Genomic DNA, 26,619 nt, shown 5'->3' with positions numbered 1-26,619 from the left:
AAAGAAGCGGCAAGCAGGGAAGCGGGTGACCGGGCATTGGTTGGGGGAGGGGAGGGATTTTTGCTACTGGTTCTCCGAACCATCCACCACCATTGCTACTGGATCAGCCGATCCAGTCCGAATTGGGAGCATTTCACCCCTGGTTTTAATTCAGTTTACATTCAGAAGAATCAAAGCAAATCTAGTTTTCTTTCTGGCTTCACCCACTCCAACATACGGTGCCATTCAAGGCTGGCCAAAGCTGTGTCCCCTTAACATGAATGCTTTAGCCTGGATCTGGGTTCTCCTATCCTTCCTTAATTTTTTCTTTATTTTCACAGGACAGTAGATCTGATTATGACTCTTGCCATCTTGCACTTGTCTTTTGGGGATCCTTTGACAAAACTGCCCTTGTTTTGGCCTCATCTGACAAAGGATAGGCAGAAATGAGGTTATCTCATTTGCAGCTTGGGCTGATTTGAGCCATGGGGTTTTTTGCAGGTATTATAAGTGATATGACTTTATAAACCAGCCTCCTGAAGCTGGAATTCTCCAACTGCATTGGGGCTATGGGTTTTTCCATTTCGAGCCACCACTGCCAAAAATAATAATAGGAATTGTAGATTAATTTTAGTTGCTTGACATAAAATATGCCCATAAGCCTCAGAGCCTCGGTGGCACAGTGGTTAGAGTGCAGTACTGCAGGCTATTTCTGCTGACTACCGGCTGCCTGCAATTTGGCAGTTCAAATCCCACCAGGCTCAAGGTTGCCTCAGCCTTCCATCCTTTGGAGGTGGGTAAAATGAGGACCCAGGTTGTTGGGGGCAATATGCTGACTCTATAAAAACCGCTTAGAGAGGGCTGTAAAGCACTATAAAGCGGTATATAAGTCTAAGTGCTATTGCTATTGTCCTGGAATGAATAATCCAAACAATTCACTTCTTTTATGTCTTGCACATTTACTACAAAGAATGCATTCTCAAAGGGAAGCTTGCAAAATGACAAGAAAATCCCCTTATTCAACCCTGCTTATAAATAGTCCAAGCTTTTGGTTTGTTGCCAGAATCAATAATGTACAGATATATGTGGTGAAGTAATTCTCCAGGATGACATTAGAGGGCACTGTGAGGACAATAACAGTACATTATCAATAAAATCTATTATAGTAGATTATTAAAGTCTTCCTATTTAACAACTGCAGAATCATTAATCCTGGTGCCCTGGAGAAATTCCAGAATCAGTAATTACATTTGCCTGACCCTTCTTCCCGACTTTTATATGCGATAAACAGAGACAGTAGCCCAAGGGTGTGTATGGGTCTGGTCAACACAAAAAGGGATAAAGCTTCAGGATAAGGTCCTGCTGCTCAGTATGAGGAAAGTAGAGAAAACAAGGCTGGAGAGGATTCTGTTTCAACACAATACCGAAAGTGGCTGATAAAATAACAATAAAAGTAAGCCAAGGAAATTCCACAGAATGAACATAGAATTTTAGTGAAGACAGCATACATATCCTCCTGAGTACTGCAAAATATAAATGTCTGAAAAAGACCAATGCACACAATGAAATAAATCTTGTGGAAGCCTACAGTCACTCATTCACGAGAGAGGGGGGGGGGGGAGGGAGTGGGGGAGGGAGGGAGATTATATAGAGAAATGTTATATATTTCCTTATAGAAGTTATAATAAGAAATAATAACCAATATTTCTCACCTGTATATGTCCCTGGCCATCCCAAAATCTCCAATTTTAGCTATTCTTCCAGGACCTTTACAAGTAAGGAGGCAATTTCGAGCAGCAATGTCTCTAGAGGAAAAACAATTGGCTGTTTTTAAAAAAATGATTAATAAAATTAAATTTGTGTGGTAACCCAGACAGACCAGCTGTTAATTACTGGAAAGCTAAAGATAAAGCTACTATTGTTAAAATAATTGCGCACACACATTCTCCAAATAGGAAAGCCAAAATAAAAAACCCAGAAGTAGAAAACTTCAAACTTGCTTTGAAAAAGAATAATTTCTGTATAGGATATTTTGAGCTCCTGAAGGAAAGGCAGAATATAAATCTGTTCAAGAAAATTTAAAAAATAAATAATGCCTCAGTTCCTTCTTCTTTTTTATGTTCAAAGCAGCAGACCTCTAGAGGGTGGTAGTACACAACCATTGTTGTCAGTGGCTTGTGTGCTAACCTGATGCAAGTCAGCCACAGACCACACACACACATATGCGCACACATAGAGAGAATGGTCCTTCTGCAATAATAGCTTCTCCTACTGACCTGTGAATGAAGTGATTTTCTTCCAAATACTGACAACCACAAGCAATATCACGAGCTACGTGGAGCAAATCCAGCATGGTTAATGAGGAGGGATGGGTCTAAAAGGAAGAATCAAAGAATTATTTCAGGAATATGAATTTAAACAATCAAAAAGGGCTGACAAGGAATTTTTTAAAAATAGGCAATCACAGAATCTGTTAGAATTAGGGTTGCTAACAGTATAAAGCTAAGTGTATACCTTTTTTTTCAAAAAATAATAATAATAATCACAGTTTAGGTTACATTATTGCAATTTTAACCCCTATTCCTAAGGTCTTGGTCCCTGCATTTCACAGAGACTATCTTCTTGTTTTCTGGGCATTCCATTTTCTCTACTTTCTTTGTTGGTAATAAACAATTCTATGCAAAGTAAGCATGAATAAAAGGACAACTTTTCTAACCAACAGAAGCTTGATTGAACAATCTTTGAAGTCACATAGAATAGAATAGAATAGAATAGAATAGAATAGAATAGAATAGAATAGAATAGAATAGAATAGAATAGAATAGAATTTTTTATTGGCCAAGTGTGATTGGACACACAAGGAATTTGTCTTGGTACATATGCTCTCAATGTACATAAAAGAAAAGATACGTTTATCAAGAATCATAAGGTACAACACTTAACAATAGTCATAGGGTACAACTAAGCAATCAGGAAACAATCAATATTAATATAAATTGTAAGGATATAAGCAACAAAGTTACAGTCATATAGTCATAAGTGGAAGGAGATGGGTGATGGAACAATGAGAATATTAATAGTAGGCAGACTTAGTAAATAGTTTGACAGTGTTTAGAGAAATATTTGTTTAGCAGAGAGATGGCATTAGGGGAAAAAACTGTTCTTGTGTCTAGTTGTTCTGGTGTGCAGTGCTCTATAGCATTGTATTGAGGGTAGGAGTTGAAACAGTTTATGTCCAGGATGCGAGGGGTCTGTAAATATTTTCACAGCCCTCTTTTTGATTTGTGCAGTATACAGGTCCTCAATGGAAGGCAGGTTGGTAGCAATTGTTTTTTCTGCAGTTCTAATTATCCTCTGAAGTCTGTGTCTATCTTGTTGGGTTGCAGAACCAAACTAGACAATTATAGAGGTGCAGATGACAGACTCAATAATTCCTCTGTAGAACTGGATCAGCAGCTCCTTGGGCAGTTTGAGCTTTCTGAGTTGGTGTAGAAAGAACATTCTTTGTTGTGCTTTTTGATGTCAGTTTTCATGTTAGCTGTCCATTTTAGATCTTGCGATATGGTAGAACCTAGAAATTTAAAGATCTCTACTGTTGATACTGAATCAAAAGTTGGAATTAAGATTGCTGGGAGAAATATCAATAACCTCAGATATGCAGATGATACCACTCTAATGGCAGAAAGCGAAGAGGAACTAAAAAGCCTCTTGATGCAGGTGAAGGAGAGTGGAAAAGTTGGCTTGAAACTCAACATTAAAAAAACTAAGATCATGGCATCTGGCCCTCTCAATTCCTGGCAGATAGATGGGCAAGAAATGAAGGTAGTGACAGGTTTTATTTTCCTGGGTTCCAAAATCACTGCAGATGGGGACTGCAGCCAAGAAATTAAAAGACGCTTGCTCCTGGGGAGGAAAGCTATGGCAAATCTAGACAGCGTACTAAAAAGCAGAGATATCACCCTGTCAACAAAAGTGCGTATAGTCAAGGCTATGGATTTCCCAGTTGCAATGTATGGCTGTGAAAGTTGGATGATAAGAAAGGCTGAGCACCAAAGAATTGAGGCCTTTGAACTCTGATGCTGGAGAAGACTCCTGCAAGTCCCTTGGACTGCAAAGCGAACAAACAAGTCAGTTCTAGAGGAGATCAACCCTGACTGCTCTTTAGAAGGTCAGATCCTGAAGATGAAACTCAAATACTTTGGCCACCTAATAAGAAGGAAGGACTCACTGGAGAAGAGCCTAATGCTGGGAAAGATTGAGGGCAAAAGAAGAATGGAACGACAGAGAATGAGGTGGCTGGATGGAGTCACTGAAGCAGTAGGCGTGAGCTTAAATGGACTCCAGAGGATGGTAGAGGATAGGAAGGCCTGGAAGAACATTGTCCATGGGATCGCGATGGGTCGGACATGACTTCACAACTAACAACAACAAAAACAACAACAACAACAACAACAACTGTTAATACTGTGTTGTCTAGTATTGTAAGGGGTGGAAGAATGGAAGGGTTTCTTCTAAAGTCTACCACCATTTCTATGTTTTGAGTGTGTTCAGTTCCAGATTGTTCTGGTCGCACCACAAGGCTAGTCGTTCAACCTCCTATCTGTATGAGGATTCATCATTGTCTTGAATGAGACCGATCACTGTTGTGTCATCTACAAACTTCTAACAGATGGATCGTTAGAGATGCAGTCATTGGTATACAGAGAGAAGAGAAGTGGGGAGAGCACACAAGCCTTGAGAGGAGGCTGTGCTAATTGTACAGATATCTGATGTGATTCTGCTTAGCTTCACCTTCTGCTTCCTGTTTCTTAGGAAGCTTGTGATCCACTTACAAGTCTGTTCAGGTACCTGTAGCTGGCTTAGCTTAGTTAGAAGGGTGTCTGGAGTGATGGTATTGAATGCTGAACTAAAGTCTACAAAGAGGACTCTTGTGTAGGTCTTTGGAATTTCAAAATGTTGTAGAATGTAGTGCAGACCATATTAACAGCATCATCTGTTGATCTATTTGATCAGTATGCAAATTGCAAGGGTCTAACAAATGGATCCGTGATGGTTTTCAAGTGGGACAGCACTAGCCTTTCAAAGGTTTTCATGACTACAGATGTTAGAGCAACTGGTCTGTAGTCATTCAGTTCGTTGATGGTTGGCTTCTTCGGCACTGGGATGATAGCAGAGCGTTTGAACTTCCAATGGTATTGCATTTCCAATGTTAATTTCTAGTGCTCAAATTAGCTTCCTTCCCACCCCCCTTTTTACTGCAGAAGCTAAATTCCTGAAGAGGAAGCATGAAACTATATAACAAAAAGAACAGTTCTCAAGTATTTTCCCCAAATTTCAAGAACCCAGGAAATTATTTGACAGAATGGGCATGTATTCTGTTTTGAAAGACAAATTTCCTCCAAATCAGATCCTGTACAGATATAGACCAATAGAGACCACCAGGAAACTTATTTCAGGCATGATACGCAGCATTTCTAGATTTTAATAGTCCAAAGGACACAGGAGATTATAGACAAAAAATATTTTTCATTGGACAGAATATATATATATAAATATAATTTTTTTCAACTGATTTCCTAAATGCTCATTATTTTCAAAATAGAAACATGATGTCTCTATGTTCTTTCGCAAAATATTTGCATTTGCAAATCCAGCATTGAGTAAAATAATGACTAGGTAGGTGTTCTTTTTAGGAAATCTGAAAAACCACATGCAGGAAAATAGTGCAATAAAACAATCTCCGCCAGTCTGATAGAACTGAGAATGAATGAGAAAGTGAAGGGTCAAATCATGTACAGGTAAGTATTTCAGATTGTAGAAAATTGTCAGACAAGCACATCCACGTTCATGTTCACTGAATGCTCCAGATCAGGGGTCTCCAACCTTGGCAACTTTAAGCCTGGTGGACTTCAACTCCCAGAATGCCCCAGCCAGCAAAGCTGGCTGGGGCATTCTGGGAGTTGAATTCCACCAGGCTTAAAGTTGCCAAGGTTGGAGACCCGTGCTCCAGATTGTTGATTCTCATCCTAAATGGCCAATACACCGGAGTGTGAAATGCTCCAGTTCATTTATTTATTCATTAAATTTATATGCTGCCCATCTCCCTCTGCAAAGCTACTCCTATTCACTTCCCTACTTCTGCTAAAAAGAAAATAGCTTAGAACACAATCTCCATAGGAGCTAAAGGAGTTGGCTTTAAAAGCAAGCCTCATCCCCAATTAAAGGTAAGAATTTGTAGAAAACCAAAGAACGAGCCTAGGAAAAAGTCAATCACACAGAGAGTTCTGATTCAACAAGTAGTAAATGTCTACTTAGCATTACACTAGGGATATACATGTGCTTTTAAGATGTTTGTACTGTCTATTGCAGTATATCTATTACTGTTCTGAAAATTCAGTGCTCTATGTTTGATATATGTTGGGGGAAGTCACTTATATTAAAAACAAAACTATCCCAATTTGTTATCTGCTCCAATTCTGTATTATCCTTTTTCCCTTTTCAAAACACTTTCTCTGTTTTGAACATACCTATATTTTTTTTCTCCTTTGCTGCTGATCGCTTTACCAATGACTACTTAAAGCAGCAAAAAAATATTTTTTTTGCATTTTCTTTTTTTTTTTACTGTTTAAAAAGATAAGGTAACTTTATTACCTTATTGTTCACAAATTCTCCAAAAAGAGATGCTTTGGATTTTCATCTTCTGTATGGCCACATCAAGAACTAGACATCTGAAAGGCTTTAATCCAGCTGTTATAAACACCATTAGTATTTTAAAAGAACTTCAGTTCTTTCTCGGTAGCAGGTTGAGTGCCATCTGACCTGCCCCCTCCTAATTTGCCACTATATTGTCAATCATTTTATATTTTCTATTACTGCAGTTTTCTTGGTTAAAGGTATAGGAGAGGTTCACCATGGCTTTTACCTGTGCAGTATGATTTGATCCCTTTCCATTGTCACTAAAGTGGTAGCATATAGCAATAGCACTTAAACTTATATACCGCTTCATAGTGCTTTTACAGCCCTCTCTAAGCAGTTTTACAGAGTCAGCATATTGCCCCCAACAATCTGGGCTCTCATTTTACCCACCTCGGAAGAATGGAAAGTTGCGTCAACCTTGAGCTGTGAACTGCCAGACTGCAGCTAGCAGTTAGCTGAAGTAGCCTGCAGTACTGCACTCTAACCACTGTGCCACCTTGGCTCATCTACCTCCTGCATCTTTCTATATGCTACTGTCCAGTATAGGTACCTGCTTGCTTTAAATGGGCAGATGGGATGACCTTGATGCTCTGGGTGACCTTGCTGAGAAATATACATTTGACATACCCTCCCAATATTCTTTGCTCATCTCTCCCAGGAACACCCCTTTCCCTTGCCATGCTGAGACAGCCCAGCTGTCCTTTGGGGGCTGGGGATGATGGAAAATAGACTATATACGTTTTAGGTAAAATTTTATGCAAAGCTTTTGTCACAGTTTGGTTTAATGGAAAAAGAAAACCTCTTGTACTGTCTTTTATTTAATGCCTATTGAAGTAGAAGCTCTTTCTCCACCAAGGGCGATTTAACAGAGTAATTTGTTTGAGATGTGAAGCGTTTGCACCCATTTTGTAGAGAGAGGCAGAGTGCAGGGGAAATTCATTTTCTAGTTCTTGGCTGCTCTTCAGCCAGATGAAAGAATGAGGCAGCCGGCTAGAAAGGATGCAGCTGCCATTTGCAAGAACAGGTTGGGAAGAGTTAAAGTAACACCTTCCCTTGTTAGGTCAAACTTCGTAAAAGGCGACTGCAAAACAAATTGGTTCCATTGTTCAGCATAGTCACTGCTCTGAGCACCAAGCTGTATGACACAACGGAGGGAAATTAATGCTTTTCTTCCCCAAACTTCTCCCAATTGCTTTTCTAATGCACAAAAAGCTTTTAACTGCTTAGGAGATAGTTTTATGTTTCTAGCTTCTGCTCATTTCAGTTCCGAGAATATGAACAGTCTTGTATTTCTACCTCTATTAGCATCATATTCTTGCAGCAATAAGATCTTACCATTAAAAACGTTCTGAATTAAATTGAAATGGACTTGGAGGAGCTGAAAGAAAAATAGTAAGTCTAGCTAAAAAAACAAAACAAAAACCAAATAGAGCATGGTTTGAATAAGTTTTCAATTTAACATAAGAGTAAGCAGCATTCAGCTTCTTTTGTAGCCATGAGAGCTATTAAAAATGGTGCCTTCCGCATTTAGAAGGCAAATCTTTGTTTAAAGGGAAATTATACATTCTTTATAATAAAGGGTAGTGCAGTGGGTAAGGCATCATGCTGTAAACGAGGAGACTGTAAGTTCTAGTCCTGCCTTGGTACAAAATCATTTGGATGACCATGGGCCCGTCACTTTCTCTTAGCCCTAGGAAGGATGCAATGGCAAACCACTTCTGAAAACCTTTTCCATGAAGTTTCTCCAGGTAGAATAGAATAGATTTTTTTATTGGCCAAGTGTGATTGGCCACACAAGGAATTTGTCTTGGTGCATATGCTCTCAGTGTACATAAAAGTAAAGATACCTTCATCAAGGTACAACACTTACAACACTTAATGATAGTCATAGGCTACAAATAAGCAATTCTCCAGATAGTTTTCGAAAATTGGACATAATTAAATAGAAGGAAAAATAGGCTTAATTTTTTTATTTTATTTTTTTAAAAAGCTCCCAATCTCCTAAAAGTAAAACTATGCCAATGGTCATATATCAACATTCGAAGCTTTACATAAGAGCATCTTAACCTGCACCTTTTCTTAACATTGCATAATTTGACCTATGTTCAGAGGCTTCTAGCATTGACGTGGACACCTATATACCATGTTCTTTTCCAAATGTGCTATAATCCTTTTGGTTATCATTTTATCTCCTGTCATATCCACCTATTAACTTATGTTCAGTATTGACTCTACACCTTTAAAGTATTTTCTGAAACATCTCCATCTTTTTGAACTAGATCTTATCCATCATCTGTTAACCTTTTCCCAGAGATGTATTTAAAATCTGCTTTAGCATCTTTCTGAAGTTATTGTATGAGCAGTTTGGTTTTACTTTGGTTCATGTGGAAGTATGTCTCTTTTAGAGATTTGATTTGTGCCAAAAAGTTTCCCAGTGCCTAAGATATCTCAGCCTCTCTGCCTGGTATTATCATTCCAATGGTCTGACCTCTGATTAGTAATGTAGACATAAAGTTGAGATTGGTGAAACTTTAAAAAATGTAAATAGAAGATTTAGATATTAAAAATAGATTAGATGAGAAACTTTAAATATATGTTATTGATTTAGAGGCAGAGGAAGATGATAATGCAAGAAAGAAATTGTCTATGTGATCTCTGGGCAGTTTTAAGAAAATGATTTTAGATGGTCTGACCTCTGATTAGTAATGTAGATATAAAGTTGATTGGTGAAACTTCAAAAAATGTAAATTGAAGATTTATTAAGGAACTTAGGGGGAATTAACGGTGGGGGACTAGACTTCACTCAAATACTCTTCTGAATGCGTTGAATTTGACCTTTTTTCTATCAGATTTTGTGCAAATGAATAATTGAATTTAGGAAGAAAAAGGAAGATTTATTGTATTAGATTATAATATGTGAAATTTAATATTTTTAAAAATGTACCTGACCAATAATTTGTTCAAAATGATTTTTTTATTATTATGTTTATAAAAAATAAAAAATAAAAATTGGCAAAAAAACACAAAAAAAACCCAACAGGGGTGAAATGCTCCCGGTTCAGACTGGATGTGGCGATCTGGTAGCGATCGTGGTCGGTGGTTCAGTGATCTGGTAGTGATGGCAGAGCGAAGCTCCGCCAGCCCGCCCAGGTGTCATTTATGTGTGTTTTTACCTTCTGCGCATGCACAGAAGGTCTGCGCACAGTGTGTGCACTTCCGAACCAGTAAGGAAGGTAGATAGATTTCACCCCTGACTTCAATCATAATAATGGAAGTATATCATCTTGATTTTATTTCAGCAATGCTGTTTGTTATGCATGAGAAATAATCCTATGTACCTTGAATGTTCAAGGTACATAGGTTTATTTCTTTGGAATCACCAGTGGTAGTCCACTCCAAGTAGTCTTTCATCTTACTTGGCAAACATGGAAACAATCCCTAATTGAGACAACTGATATAATAACCTTCACTAACCTACTGCCCTCCAGATAATTACTTCCCACAATTCCCTTTGTCAATGCTGAATTTGCCCCCCATGCTGGCTAAATCTGGAACCTATAGAATTCTTGTAGAGTTGCACAAGTAAAGACTAGTCCCTGAAGTTATACAATGTTGCCCTTTTAGAGGAGTAATAGTGCCCTCTCTTTTAGTGCAGGCTACTCTTTGAATCAGTAGCAGAGTTAGAGTTGGTTCACTTTAAGTGTGAAATGTTGCTCCTAAATAATATGCTAAAACAACTTTCCTTCAGAGTAATTGCTGGTGAATTGTACACTTAATCAATCTATTGTTCAGTTCCCTAATCAGCAACATAAGACCTGCTCAATTTAATCTGTCAAAGTACTAAAAATCCTTGTAATGCACTGCAGCTTTTAAAAGCAAATATTGGAACATTAGCAAAAAGAACTAGGCTATATTTAAGTTAGGTAAAACTTTCAAGGTGAAGCTGGAAGCTGAGACTACACTAAACTATTATTTTTCTCTTACCGGCTTTGGCCGTGTCTCCCTCAGGAAAGATTTCAAGTCTCCTCCAGCCATAAGCTCCAGCAAAATAAAGCGAGGCAGAGCCTGTAAGCTCACTCCAATGCAGCGTACAATATTCTGGTGATTGAACTTGCTGCAAGGAAGATTGAGGGAAAAAAACTTTTAATGCAAAAAGACACAGATTGAACCTTGCAATTCATCTAACCAAGCATTTATTATTATTTTTAGCTCTCTTGCTCTCCTGGAGCATTGGACTTCATTTGGCCACAGTGGACATTATAAAATTGCAGATCGATATTTGTGTTAAGCTAGATCAATGTAGACTGGTGGTCAAAAGAAATCTGCTGTTGGATTGGACTATAGAAGAATATTGCGAGTCAAAAAAATAGTAATTAGGTCAGTGAATTTTTATACGGAAAATAATAATAAAATAAAACAACCCTTTTCTCCCCCTCTCCAAAAAAGAAAAAAAAAATGAACAGCTTAACAGTTTATCTATAATTTTCAGCTACTTTGTTCCTTTTTCCCCTCCTCAGATTTTGGGGCAATAGTGAATAAAGTTAGTCTTATGATACTTTGGTAGTAACAACAAAATTATTACTATCCCTGAAAACCAATATATGCAAACATGTTATTCCTTACTAGTCTGTGAATTTCAAGTATTCTCATAATTTTAAGAGACTCTTTAACAAACCAGAAAATACGAGATTTTAAGATAACCCCAGTGTTATGTTTAGGAGATAATCCTAAATGTATCTGTCTTCTGTGGTGATTTTAAACTAATCCTATCTCTTATGAATGATAGTCCTGATAGAGGAATGTTTTATAGGCAGATTGTAATGTTTAAGGAAAATAAGGGAAATACAATTACTTTGGATAATTTTATTGCATTATATATGATTCATCTGTATAAAAGCTGGAGAGTAAAATTGACCAGCGCTTTTAAGACTGGTAGTTGTGTATTTGAGGTAGAAAAGCAGGTGACCAATTTGGATGAACACACCTTATTATAAGAGCTTCCATCAGGAAATCCAGCTCATCTTGCTCTGAGCAAACCTCTGGCAATGTCTAGTCAAGAAAGAAGAGAGAGGAAGTGAAATTTCTTTCATGTGGAAAGATACCACCTTTCCAAAGACTATTCTAAGCCATTTAAAAGATACTTAAATCTTTAGAAACTCCCTATTAGAAATCCTCTACAGAAACTCCATATAGAAACTCAACTATTTAGCTTTCTGGGTGGAATGATGAGAAATGTAGTTCAACACTATCTGGAAACTCCAAGTTGAGAAAGATGGTATATTATCAGGAAAAAATATTTGGATTTAATATGTATGTCTCAGACAATAACTGCAAACATTTTCTTCTATCACTCAAGTACTTTGAGAAAACTTCAGTTTTCTGTTAGCACATCAATAACAACATAGGGTGGTGAACTGTGACAGGATAAGGATGTTGAATAGGAAAAGTCTGAGCCAAAGGGATGTTTCTATAGGTGCTAGATTAAATGTTCATAATTTCCAACTAGCATGGACAATAGCCACTGATATAGAAGTTATGAGAGTCACAATAACAATACAACTGGAGAACTCTCGAGAAGGGAATACATTCAAAAGTATTTCTGCTTGGGATAAGTAATATTCTTAATATCTCCAAGTGTCTGTAATCAGGAATACATTCACCCTTTTTCCCTCAGAGAAACTAGAAAATGAACTCAACTCTTTCCTTGATGTAATATGTCCCAGGAGGCAGATTTGTCTCACCAAACTTACTTTTACAGCCACTTGAAGAGGAGTGGGGTCAGTGGGGATCCCAATCACCTGGCCTTCATACACTTCCCCAAAAGCTCCATGGCCTAGACCCCTGACAAGACCAGAAAAGGGAAGATTGGTTTTAACATAACCCAAAGGCACAATTCCTATAATATATATTCTTAAATATAGTATATACGAGAATGTTCAAATGGAAAAGTCTTGGTGTTTTATTAATTGCATTGGACTATTATGTAAATAGTGAGAGATTTCTTAATGCAGTCTTACTATTGGATGTAGGAGCTACTCAAGGGAGAGATAAAAAAAAAGAGCTACTGTACGAGATATTTTTAAAAAGGAACCAATTTCACTATACCCACATAGTCATACCACTGCCAGTCTTTCTTCTGTCATTTGTAGTACCAGCAGCTGCTATATATAAAAGAACAATAATTTTTGACGAAGAAAGCACGAGTCATGTAACTCTTACCCAAGTACAAAATATATAGGTTTTCATTTTTCAGGTTCAAAATGGATGAGACTCAGTCACGGTTTTCTATGCTAGAATGGATTTCATTCACATGCCTAAAAGGGAGTTCAATTTTTAAATATTCTATGAAGAAAAAGCATCATTGCAGGTTGAAAAAATCCAAGCACAGCAGGATGTCAACTACCTTAGAATCTTTTCCCCTGAAATGCTAGATCTTGTTATTCTTTCAAGTTATAGAGATCTTGAAAGATTAAGAACCCATATTCTGAATCCTGAAATAAGCAGGAACCAAGACAGCACATATATTTAAACACAGGAGAACTGCCTGTTTCCCAGTTATCTGAAATAATTGCCGTTTTTACATTATCTGTAAAAGAAGCCCCATGGATAATATATTACTGTATAGTATATTATTCTAAAATTTAGAAATTAGCAAATCAGGGTAATAAAAGCTGCATTACAAATGCAAGTGATACGAGTTGGCATGCAAGCCAAGGCTGGTTAGAAGGCACTTTTGGAAATGCCTAAAAATATCGTGAAACTGTGAGTGCCAATTTATTGGCTCTCACATAGTCAATAATTACATTCCAGTTCTAGTTCATTATTTTTTACTGCCTCCATTGAATTAGGTGGGAAACGGAGTACTAGAATCCCACAGTTTCCGAAAGAGGTAGGTGTGCTTGCTTTTTGCAACCTAAGAAAAACAAACCAGCAAGCAATGTCAACCACCAGACCCCCAAATCTTGTGACATCTAAAACCTGATTCTTTTTATTATAATATGTACATTGTGATTGCTTCACGACAATCTGTCTCTTTAGTAGTGCCATCCAGGAGCCATTTCAACAATACAATAAATAAGTAGAATGCAGCTGATCTTATTATTGTTGGCACCAATGGAAACGCCACCCCACTTCCATATACAGGGTTAGTTTTCAGGAAGCAAGCAGCTCATTGGAAGCATTAAAATCTTTCTTTGCATTGTAGACAATGCCTATGTTGATCATTACTTTGCTTATTTTAGAATTTAAAAAAGGAAACAGGACATCTGCATCCTACATGTAGGAGCCCTGGTGGCACAGTGGTTAAGTGCATTATTGCAGGCAAACTTCACTCAAAGTCGAGAATTCAATCCTGACAGAACTCAAGGTAGATACAACCTTCCATCCTTTTGTGGGCAGCAAAATGGTTGGGGGCAATCTGCAAATAATGCTTTTTCATGTGAGGGTGCTGTAAAGCACTATGGGGTGGTGTGCAGTGGTGGGATTCAGCCAGTTCGCACCACTTCGGGAGAACCGGTTGTTAACATTCTGAGCAGTTTGATGAACTGGTTGTTGGAAGAAATCATTAGAGCAGAGAACCGGTTGTTAAATTATTTGAATCCCACCACTGGTGGTGTGTAAGCCTAAATGCTATTGCTGTTGCTACATGTTTAACCTAAGTTTGAACCTCACCAGCTTCAAGAAGATCTTGAAAAGAAGATGGAACCAGATAGGAGGGACTTTATAGGATAATAGCTAAAAGGGCAAAGAGATGTCTCAAAGTGTCATCTTCTGTTCAGCCTTGATCCTTAATATGGCATTCATATTAAGGGTCAAGGGGAAGATACGGAAGAAGTTTGGATCAGATGGAAACTGTATTATGCAGTCATTTCATCTGGTGCCACTAATTCTCAACCCAGATATTCAGAATGAAACTACAGTTGCTTGTACTAAAAAGGATGCCGAGTGGCACAGAAACATGAACCAGCTTCAAGAAGAGAACTCCTGTGTCTCTCCTGACATATGTCATCCATCCAAATTACCACACTGATCTCTGTGTCAACTGCTCTTGTAATTGCTAACTACTGTCTTCTGGTTGTAATATTAGCCTTTGAATCCCTTAAAGTAGAAAGAAATAATTTTATATTAGATGTAACATTCATTGTTGATTAACTCTGGGCCTAAACATTATTGCTGTAGACACTGCGCAAATTTCATAAAGAGGATTGGAGGGTTAATTATTTAGGAAAATTGAAAAAAATGAACTAATAAATAAATCGGACACCTTTCTACTATATCTTTTCTCCGGTGTGCTTATTATATAGATTTTCTGTCACTGTTCATTCCAGGATGTAATTAATAAAGATGTAAAAAAAATATTGTACGTGCAGCAACAACCAAATCCCAAGAGGTACTTATAGGTTCAGAAGCATACCATGATTGAAGGATTGTTGAGTTGAACCATTTGCAAACTTTTTAAAGGCATTTTTTAAAAGTATGTGGGGCTGCTTGTAGAGTATTATTTATTATTTATTTATTTTATTTTATTTAATTTTTATACCGCCCTTCTCCCGAAGGACTCAGGGCGGTGTACAGGCAAAAATAAAACAATACAATATACAGATTAAAATACCATTTAAAAAACTTATTTAAATTAGCCTGAGATTAAAAATTTCCATACTAAAAACCCCATTTAAAATTAATAAAATTTCCCCTTAAAACTAATTTAAGCCAGCCCCGCGCGGATAAAAAGATGTGTTTTTAGTTCGCGACGAAATGTCCGAAGGTCAGGTATTTGACGTAAACCCGGGGGAAGCTCATTCCAGAGTGTGGGCGCCCCCACAGAGAAGGCCCTTCCCCTGGGGGCCGCCAGCCGGCATTGTTTGGCGGACGGCACCCTGAGAAGTCCCTCTCTATGGGAGCGTACGGGTCGGTGGGAGGCGTGTGGTAGCAGCAGGCGGTCCCGTAAGTACCCAGGTCCTAAGCCATGGAGCGCTTTAAAGGTCATAACCAACACCTTAAAGTGCACTCGGAAAGCCACAGGCAGCCAGTGCAGCCTGCGCAGGATCGGTGTTACATGGGAGCTACGTGTAGCTCCCTCTATAACCCGCGCAGCTGCATTCTGGACTAACTGAAGCCTCCGAGCCCCATGTAGAGAGCATTACAGTAATCCAAGCGAGAGGTAACGAGCGCATGAGTGACCGTGCATAAGGCATCCCGATCAAGGAAGGGGCGCAACTGCCGGACCAGGCGGACCTGGTGGAAGGCCCCCCTGGAGACGGCCGTCAAATGATCTTCAAGCGACAGCCGATCGTCCAGGAGGACACCTAAGTTCGCACCCTATCCTTTGGGGCCAATAACTGCCTCCAACAGCCAGCCGCGGCTGCAGCTGACTGAATCGGGTGCCGGCATCCACAGCCACTCCGTCTTGGAGGATTAAGCTTGAGCCTGTTTCTCCCCATCCAGACCCGTCGGCTTCCAAACACCGGGACAGCACTTCAACAACTTCATTGGGGTGGTCCGGGGTGGAAAAGTACAGCTGGGTGTCATCAGCGTACTGCTGGTATCTCACCCCGAAACCACTGATGATCTCACCCAACGGCTTCATGTAGATGTTGAACAGAAGGGGCGAGAGAATCGACCCCTGAGGGACCCCACAAGTGAGGCCCCTCGCGGTCGACCTCTGCCCCCCTGTCAACACCGTCTGCGGCCGGTCGGAGAGATAGGAGGAGAACCACCGATATACGGTGCCTCCCACTCCCAATCCCCCCAACCGGCGCAGCAAGATACCATGGTCGATGGTATCGAACGCCGCTGAGAGGTCTAATAGGACCAGGGCAGAGGAATAACCCCTGTCCCGAGCCCTCCAGAGATCATCCACCAATGCGACCAAAGCTGTATTAAAGGGGAAAGCGAGTTTTTTTCTCTTGGGTAGGAATTGTAAAACTTGGGTGGTTTTATATAGATAGGAGAGAATAAAAATCATTTTTTAAAACTTCAGGAAACAGCAAGAAACTGAAAAAACAGATCACATATAGCCCCCTTCCAAGAAAAGCAACTGGGGGAAAACACATCAAAAAAATGAAATTCAATTTTTATTCCACAAACTAATGTAAAGAGGGAAGAAGAAGAGGAGGGTTTTTCTGAGCCTCCATTATCTTGAAAAGCTGATCTTGCAGAATTTTATCACTAGAACTTATAAAATCAATACCCAATAGCGGAGTGGTGAGGTTATCAGGAAGCTTCCTTCTTCAGTACTTTTCAATGTTTGATTTAGTTTTATGTTTAAGTAGTGATACTTTTGTTCCTAGTATATTGCATACTTTCAGAATGCAATTTCTCACAAAGTGAAAAGTGCCATAGTTTTTCCTAAGAAAACTATCCACATACTTTATGCATGGTGACTTTAGAGCCAAATAAGAAGGATCATTGTTAAGGTCAGAGATCTGGAAGGATTGGAAGCTAAGCACAGTTGAAATGGAAGAGGCAGAAGTTTTACAATTTTGTACTATCCTGTGACATTTACTAACAATATTTAATTTAGGATATCACTGGCAGAAAGTAGGGTAGCATCTGTCTTCGTTAGGAAGTTACCCTGAAAAGCAAAAGAAACAAGTTGACCTGTGATTCTCCCCCATCGTACATCCATGTAAGTGTATATGTGTATCAATGTGTGTGTGTGTGTGTGTGTGTGTGTGTGAGATAGACATTTTCTCCCAGATTTTTAAAAATGTTATAGCATCTTCCAAGGAGTCCAAATGGAACAGTATTGAGGAGGGTTATTTTTGTAAAAGCTCTTCACCTTTCTATATTTTCCCAATATAAATTCCCTCAGTCTTCTCACCTGCTTTGAAAGAAGTCCAGGTTAGTGGCAGAGAAAGTGTCCTGAATGCGGATGGATGAGACACTAGCAGCTTCAGTGGAAGGTGACTTGGATAGGTTTTCTGAGAAAAAAAATCTATCCATGTCCCTAGCTGCCAGAATAGTCAGTACTGATCTGACTGGGTAGAAGGTAACTGCACAATTAAATGATAAGTATCTGGATTGTGCCCTTAGAACAAATACTAGAAATTTCAGGTGGGAAATTAAATGGTAAAAATGACAGAGAGAAAAATATTAACCCGCTCTGAAAAAGTTAGCAACTGTAGTCAAAATCAGTCTCTGCAGGATAGAAGAATGGATACTGAAAGTTATTAATTTGGCTGAGATGGCTAAAATCTCAGCTTTTTTAAAAGACAATACGCAGGAAAGATATTTAATTGAATGGAAAAAATGGATTGATTATCTACAAAACAGATATCAGATTAAGAAATATCAGATTGCCTTTGAATAATTAGAAAGTTATTTTATGTAATGGGGAGGGGGTTGGGAGATGAAAAGCTTTGGATGTGGTTATTTGGATTGGAAGGGAAAATTTTATTCTATGTTTGGTTTATGTATAACAATACCTTGTGATTGACCTGGGAAGCCGGGGGGGGGGGGAGGGGGGAAGGGGGTTTTTTGGGAGGGAGGGGGGAAAAAAGGGGGAAAATGTTTTTGTTTTTTAAAACTCTTTCAATAAAAAAAAAAATCAGTCTCTGCAGGGTACCTTTAGAGAGGAAGCATTGTGTGGTTTGTCTTTGTAAAAAATAGTGACGTGGCCAGGAGCGGGTTTCAAAAGCCATTGCTACCGATTCGCTCATGGGTGCACATGCGTTTGCATGCACAGAAGTGTCCAGGCGGGTGGGCGGAGCCTCCTGCCGCAGCAGCTACCGGTTTGCCCATTCCAGGGCGAACTGGTAGCAACCCATCACTGGACGTGGCTATAAATTCTCTCTATATTATTTGCTGTGGAACATAATTGCAGAGTCTAATTGGATGTATGTCTTGCTTATGAAATTCACAGACCTCTAACAGGCTTTGTGGGAAGAGATGGCTGGACTCTGCCAGTAGGGTTCTTCTTATACGGTATCTGTATATTTTACTATGTAAGCTTCACCATCCAGAATCAAATAAGCCATATGGTAAAAGTTTTGCTTTGTCCTTCATGCCCCTCTTGTATAGATACAATACATTAGGAATGATGCTTGAATTATATTACACTTTCTAGACATTTGATAAAGGTTTTGAGATTGGTTGTTGATGTTTTGCTTTCTTAGCAAATTAGGACCACATGGCATGACAGCAATTAGGTATTATTACCCTGTACATTTGCAAGTCAAAATGACCTTGCAGCTACCAATAATGCATGAAACTGAAACTGTGTTTCTGAACCTCATTGCCTTTAAAATAAGTGGACTTCAACTCCTAGAAAAGATTACCTTTTCAATCAATCACGGGAAAAAGATTTAACTGTCAAACTTAAGAACTGCTAGATCAGAGTAGAAATTGAGATTTCAATTATATTCTCCACTTCATTTGAGACTTCTGAGACCAAGCAAAAAATGCACATGTGAATTGGTGTGCCCAGAATGTGAGCATAAAGAAGCCAGGCAGATTGGTTTACCTTATCAAAGAAATATTTTTCCGGGGCACCTCTTTGAGGTCACTAATGGAAGTAGTTTTTCCTGCAAAGCAGTAATTGGGGTTATAGTCTGTCATAATTGTGGAAGTGCGTAGCTTGCTCAGCTTGTACTCAGGGCTCTGTAACTCCATCTGCACAGCTTGTAGCTCTTGGTGGTGTTTCTGCCGATACACTAGAAAAAGTAAGAGAATCAGGAATGGGATTGAGAAATGCCATAAGGTTAAAAGCACACAAGGATACATGGAGATTGTGTTGTGCAGATTGACTGTAAGAGTGACAGCAAGAGTGAAGCTTATAGAATAAGGCTATGTACTCACCAATAACTATTTGTGAGATATTGAGGATAAAGAAAAAGGCTTTATGTGAAGCCCTGTCCAGCATTATTACAGGATTGTAACCAATTTATACAGAGAGGACTAATCCAGAATTTGTATGTGATTTCTGCAAGGGTGAAGATTTGAGATCTTAACAGAACAACAAAGTTGGAAGGGACCTTGTAGGTCATCTAGTCCAACCCTGCCCCAAGCAGAAAACCTTACACCATTTCTGACAGATGGCCAGTCTCTTCTAGAAAGTCTCTTCTAGAAAGCTTCCAGTGGTGAAGCTCCCACAACTTCTGAAGGCAAACAATCTTCAACAGTTTGCTATCAACATTCACCAGTGAGCTACCAACTTATCATGATTATAATGGAAATAAAAACTGCCTTTATTGCCAGCCCTTCAATGTACCTAATCAAATGGGAGAAAGGTCCAAGATGCTTCAGAATTTCTTAGCAATCAGAATACCTTGAAGCCAATGCTTCAGATACCAAATGCTATTTTTTAGTGACAACCTTCCCAGAAACAGTAAAGTTGGAAGGCTTTCGTAGCCAGCTCAGAATGATGAGGTGCTAGAGGAAACAGTATTGCAATTTCTTGAAAACACTACTGGGAAAGACTGACAACTTTGTCAGGGAATGTAGATTTAATAGCTGTAAACTGCCTAAACTCTGACAAACTTGCTAAAAAGTATTGTTTTAGGGGAATGTTTGTCTCAAACTTGGATCCAACAGTTATCTGCAAGGACAGTCAAAGCAGTTGTGCTCTGGTTGAGATGTTGCAACAACAACATGGAATTATATGGGAAAATTTATACTGTTGAGTCTTACCCCCTGCTTGGTGTAGAAATTCAAATTAAAGAATCTCTGACCAAATGGCTGTCCAATTTCTTTGGAATGCCTCTTATGTAGAGGAATTCATAACCTATCTCTTAGTAATAGTTCTTACAGCCAAACTGCTCTTACTATAAGGAGTATTTTTGACATTTACAGTAACTGGAACATACCTTCCTATAACTTAAAACTATTATTTCTTGTTCTATACTCTGATATGACAGATCTGATAGAGATATCTGTCTGGAAATAAATAAATATGATAAATAGATCTTTGTATGATATCTTCAGCTATTCAAAGAATACATTCCATCGTCCATAGTCTTCTTTTATCAAGGCTAAATATTTCCTGTTACTACAGTCTCCCTTTGTAATTCTCCTTATCACCTTTGCTGCCTTTTACAGACCCCATTGTCAAATTCTCCTTCCCTGTGAGGAGGTCAACTTGGGGTTGCAGTTTGCTATTTTGGAAACTAGCTGCATTCATGCAGAAACACTTCCCTGTTACATTCATACTGTTCTGTCCTCCTTCGCCTCCATCCGAGTGATGGCTTAATTAGCTGGCATTATCAGCTCTGGCAGCAGAATAGCCAGCATCTGCCAAGTGCCTCCGCTATCTTCCACGACGCTGGTGAGTCACCCAGGAACAAACTTCAGCTCTTAGTTAATCAGTGGATTTGCCTGTTACGAAGAGACACAGCAGCTTTCGCTGCCTTTTATGGTGTATGGCTCCATGACTCAGCACTTCCTAGGCCTGCCCCACCCCTGCTTCTGTTGTTCCCTCCTCTCCTGCCTACGAAACCTAGGGTCCAACCAAGTCTGATTGCCATCAGCTGGGTCTGAAGGCGTGGCCTGGGGAGGGAAAGAGCCAGGGGACGGAGGCCTCGTTATCTCTTCCACCTGGCCTGCCTCTGGCTCCTGGAGCTGAGCCAGGGAAGCCGGTGCTCCTGAGGTAAGTCCTGACGGCCCTTCCTCCTCACTGTCCAAGTCACTTTCTGGCAGCAGGCCCAGCTCCAAGTCACTTTCTGGCAGGAGGCCCGGCTCGGGGGGGCGCAGACACAACACATACCTTCACTTGTAACATAACACGTTACTCATTACTCCCAAGCACCCAAACTGATTTTGCAACTCCCTGTGATAAATGAGCAACACTCCTTGATTTTTTTCAAGGATGTGCTGATGTCCAGAGGCAACCTCACTGAACCTCACCTTTAACTTACAAAAACAAATGCCAAGATGGAATGTGGAGAGTGGGGTGGATGTAGGAGGAAAAATGATGAGCAAAGTGAGTGGTTATCTCCAAAGTTGAGAAATGGAGACAATGTCTGCAGACTGGCAGCTGTTACAAGCAGTCAAGAGGAGTCATTCAACTGCCTTGATCACATTCTATGATGAACAGGACATTCTAGTAGGAATCCTGCCTGGAGCTTGGAATTTTGCCAAGAGCTTGGTAGCAATTAGAAAAGGAGTAACCATACTGAAACAGTACTTCATCCCAACTAGGTCAAGAACTTTTGGGAAAAGGCAAACATTGTATGCTACTTCGTAGGGTTTGAGTTTTTTGTTTGAATTGGGTATTAAAAGACTGAGTACAAAGGACTGAGTATTAAATCCCTCTTTTATGGCAACATCACCTTGTCTAGAAGGTTGACCCAGAGCAAAAGCCTGTTGCTGGGGTAGAGGTCTGTTGCAATAAAGCATTTATGGACAGATTTGCAATATTCTGGTATGTCCAGTCCAATGAGTAGTAATGTGGAACTATGAATTGACAGTTTCAGCTTTCTTTCCAACATTCTACGGTCAGAGAGGATGTGATAGAAATTCACATGGGTGAAATTCACATTGTCTGCCCTCGGAAGGTAGAGTGGGATTAAAGGTAGAGTGGGATTAAAGGTAGAGTAGGATTAAAATTATCTTGAAGAAAGTTTGCAATTGTTCTGTTCATGTGCCCAAAAGACAGCATATTTCATATAAGTCAGCCTGTCTAGTTGGTCCATATCAAATTACATACGGTACCTACCAACTACTACAATTCTTTTCTTTGTTAGTCATATGATCCTCATAGGTCCAGCTGGTTATTTCCTTTTAAATATGATCTAGTGTTCTGTTCTATTTTGTTTTTTTTTCTACAAGGGCCTGAAAACTGTTTTCAATGATATGATTTGAACTTTAGTTTTGGTTTTTATTCTCCAAAGCAGTCTACTGCTGTCAGCAGCCCCAAATCCGGGAAGTGGAAGAGTAATTTACCTTCTTTAATAATTACTTACTGTATAGATAGTCCTCGACTTACAACAGTTCATTTAGTGACCATTCAATGTTACAACAGCACTGAAAAATGTGACTTACGGTATGAATGTTTTTTCACAGTTACAACCTTTGTAGCATCCCTATGACCATGTGATTAAAATTCAGATGCTTGGCAACTGGTTCATTTCTATGACTGTTGTTGTGTCCCAAGGTCATGAGATCACCTTTTGCAACCTTCTGACATGCAAAGTCAGATTCATTTAACAACTGGGTTACTAACTTATCAACTGCAGTGATTCACTTAACAACAGTGGCATGAAAGGTCATAAAATGGGGTAAAACTCACTTAACAAATGCCTCAGTTAACAACATAAATTTTGGGCTCAATTTTGATCGTAAGTTGAGGAGTACCTATACACAGTCCTGGAGTGCTTAGGATAAGATGATGCTGTCTGTCTGTCTTGCAGTGCAGTTAAATTTTTTTAATGCTTATCATTCCAATTATTTAATGATTGTTCCCAAGATTGTCTCAAAATTGTATTGGGCCCTGGATACCTTTATATGTTTATCAGGTTAACAGGAGATATTAACTATCACTAATATTTTAAATTTGGTCTCTTCTGAAAAATAAAACAGCCTTAAAAAGATGCAAATCTGTTGCAGGATGAATAAACCACGTCCTTTCCTAAAAAGCATTCTCCCCTGTTAGCAAAACTGAAATGGTATTCCTGCTTTGTGAGGGCAGACAATACCTGCAAAGGTTTGAATTGAACCCCCTTCTACAATTTTCATGTTTTCTTATCTGAATGTTGAAATGATTCATACAAAACACAAAATAAGGACATGTGTGTAAATAACATCAGTATTTTAAAAAATCTATTTTAGAGCCTATTTTCATTGCTAGTTTTCCAACATTATTTTGCCTTTGTGAAGCTCTTAAGTTTTTTTTTAAAAAGGAAATAAATAACTTTATATGGACTTCAGATTTTAGCCAGTCTCTGTTCTAACCTTTCAAAATCCTGTGGGAGCAATACATGCTGTATGGGGTGGGTGGGAATGGTGGAGGGGCAGAGTGTAGATCAAAATTAATTGGACATGTAAAAAGTTACTTTAAAAGAGTAATTGGAACTGGGCACAAAATTTCCCACAGCACGTTCTTGATTCTGGGAAGTTTAACCCTGTGCTGTATTGTAGATTTTGCTGCAGTGACGTTATTTCTGTTTCAACAGATAAATTACTAAGCTGTGTGCAAGATGTAGGACTGGATTTGAGAAACCAATTATAATTTTCCCAATACAGGGATGATGGCTTTTAAAAGTCAAATAAAATATTCATTCAGAATCTTGTAATGAGAGTATAAGAAGTTAATGTCTTTGGGAAGGGGAAAGGGAAAGCGGCTAGAAAATATAGCAATCCGCACACACATATATAATGGGGTTTTTTAATTTCTAAAAAGATAATTAAAAGGTATCTGTTAATTATTGTATTTACTCTGACTCCAGAAATTTCCATCTAATCTATTGCCTGTTTGGAGAAGAAATGGCTGTCTATCAGGTCGCATGAACGTACCTTGATGAACGTATCTTTTCTTTTATGTACACTGAAAGCATATGCACCAAGACAAATTCCTTGTGTGTCCAATCACACTTGGCCAATAAAATTCTATTCTATTCTATTCTATGCATGATCTAGTCCAGGAATCACATTCTGTGGTTCAAAATAACAAGACCATATTTTTCCAGGTTTGAATCTTGCCTCTCTAATGAATTCATACGATGATCCTAATCAAATCTTTATTGCTTATTCTCACCTTCCCAGCCACAATAATAAGAATTACAGAGCTGGCCTGTTCTGCATAATGTTACAAGGATCACAGCGAAGAATATATCTGAAGGGTTTGAAAACAGTTATTCACAATTTTACTTCCAACAATGCTGCTGCTTCTATCATACATTCCTAAAGTTAGCTGACATGAAATCATGAACACAGCTCATACATAAACACATCAGATAGCTTACTGAATGTACTGCATAAATAATATGGTACCCGCCAAAGAAACAATGCCTATGTTATCAATCTCATTTAAAAGCCTGCTGACTATTGAATTTTCTATATGTGAAACCAGAAGAGCTAAGTCTTGAGTAGGAGATGAGGAACTTTAGCCTTAAGTTTTGGAATACTTAATCCATGCGATTAAGAATCCCTTCACTATGTAGATAATTACATTGGTACATATAGTACTGATTTGTTTCGGTATAAGGCAGCATCCTAGAATAAATGGCAAATCAAGGTTGAATCCTCCTGAAAACAATCTGCTTCTACTTATTTATTTATAAAATTCATTGGCCGCCTATCTTACCGCACCCTAACTCTGAGCAGCTTACAATATTAAAATATAGACCTGTATAAAACTGAATAATATAAATACAATAGTATAAAAAAATCAACCTAGCTAAAAAGATGGGGAGGGAGGGAATATAATGAGAAGAGGGGTGGGATTTATTGTTAATCTATCAGCCACCCACAATGTGAAACCCCTCATTGGACCTCCTAGCCAAGGTCTTTAAGCTCTCATGGAAGGTGAGGAGGGTTGGAGATGACCTCACTTTGGGGTGTGTGTGTGTTAAGATGTTCCAAAGGGCAGATCCAATGGCATCTAACTTGCATCAATATTTTAAAACAATTGAAATAAATACTTTTTCATGTCATTTAGTAAATGAAGCAGCCTTACCAACCTTATGCCATTAAAATGCGTTGGGATCACAGAACTATAACCAAGCCTGCCCATATTCCTAGTTTGGCTTGAGGGCACCAGGTTACACAGTTGATACATAGGAGGAAATGTCTCTGCCTCCTTAAGTCCTGCTTTGGTGCCTTATTGTGGCAGGGGTAAGTGTATGTTCCAGGAAGGGATAAGCAGAGAACACCAGGAATGTATGCCAAGAATATAGACTCCCAATAGGGTCACCCAAGCTATGAACATCATCCCAGGTGACTAGTTAAAGTAAGCAGGAAGGCAAATGATTATTTAGTAACAATTGCAAAGGCATCCGTTGCATACAGCATGGGAGAAGGCAATTATAAATACATGCCTGTAAATACACTCCTATATTTGATCAAGAAAACCATACAAAATAAAATAACTGACAATATAGTGCCAAATGATGGGCCCCTTGAGTCAGCTGGCATTCACCATATTACCGAGGAACAACTGAAGATCTTTCAGAGTAATAATGTGCTTATGCAGTTATAGTAAAGCTTTAGGGATGTCTAGTTGCTGATGTTGCATGCAGAAAAATATCTGAAGTTGCAATTGCAAAATCACAGTGGAAATGTGGAATGTAAGAAACTTGACCATGGGGAAACTCTGCACAATGGAAGATGAAATGTATCTACCAGAGACTGTCATCTTAGGTGTGAACTAATTGAAATGGATCGGAATTGGATACTTTCAGTCAGAAGTCCATATTGTTCATTACACAGGATATGAAAAACAAAGAAGAATCAGTACCCCTTTCATGGTCCAGAAAGATATAGCAAAGACAGTAAATGGTACAATGCAGTCAATGCCCAAACAATATTAATTAGATTTGGCATACATTGATTATCCAAGTTTATTTCCCAACCACTGATGCAGAAGAAGAGGTGGTTGATGAATTTTATGGTCAAATTTAAGCTAGAATTAACAGAACATATGCAAACAAGATGTCTCTTTGTGGTTGGAGAGACTGAAATCCAAAGTTAGAAATAGTAAAGAGGAAAAATAGGACTATATAGCCTAGGAAACAGAAAAAAGTAGGAGAATGACTTATCAGTCTGACTGATTTGTTTCTGTATTGCTAACAGTTCTTGAAACAACCGAAAGAATGGTTACATACATGGACGTCACCAGATACAAAAACCTGATTATATTATTAATAAAAAAAGATAGAAAGGCTCAGTTATAATAGCAATGTTGTGCCTAGGGACTAATTGAGAAACATGTTGATGTTCCAAATCAAGATAAAGTAGTAGAACAAAGCCAGACAGTTTCCACGATAGGATCTTGACTAGATACTCACCATT

The 26,619-nt window shown here is 38.8% G+C and overlaps 1 protein-coding gene across 1 annotated transcript in view; it reads right to left on the bottom strand.

Moving 5' to 3' along the window:
* ALK (ALK receptor tyrosine kinase) overlaps positions 1 to 26,619 on the bottom strand; it is a 173,473-nt gene that overhangs the window by 5,443 nt on the left and 141,411 nt on the right. The window contains exons 16-21 of the mRNA XM_058170106.1: positions 19,139 to 19,328; positions 12,426 to 12,516; positions 11,660 to 11,724; positions 10,660 to 10,789; positions 2,256 to 2,353; positions 1,692 to 1,784 (exon numbers count right to left, since the gene is read on the bottom strand). Of these exons, the coding sequence (XP_058026089.1) occupies positions 1,692 to 1,784; positions 2,256 to 2,353; positions 10,660 to 10,789; positions 11,660 to 11,724; positions 12,426 to 12,516; positions 19,139 to 19,328 (667 nt within the window). The remainder of the gene's footprint in view (positions 1 to 1,691; positions 1,785 to 2,255; positions 2,354 to 10,659; positions 10,790 to 11,659; positions 11,725 to 12,425; positions 12,517 to 19,138; positions 19,329 to 26,619) is intronic.

The sequence above is a fragment of the Ahaetulla prasina genome, chromosome 1, assembly GCF_028640845.1.
Source record: "Ahaetulla prasina isolate Xishuangbanna chromosome 1, ASM2864084v1, whole genome shotgun sequence".
NCBI classification, from domain to species: Eukaryota; Metazoa; Chordata; class Lepidosauria; order Squamata; family Colubridae; genus Ahaetulla; species Ahaetulla prasina.
This window is presented reverse-complemented; position numbering and strand designations above follow the sequence as displayed.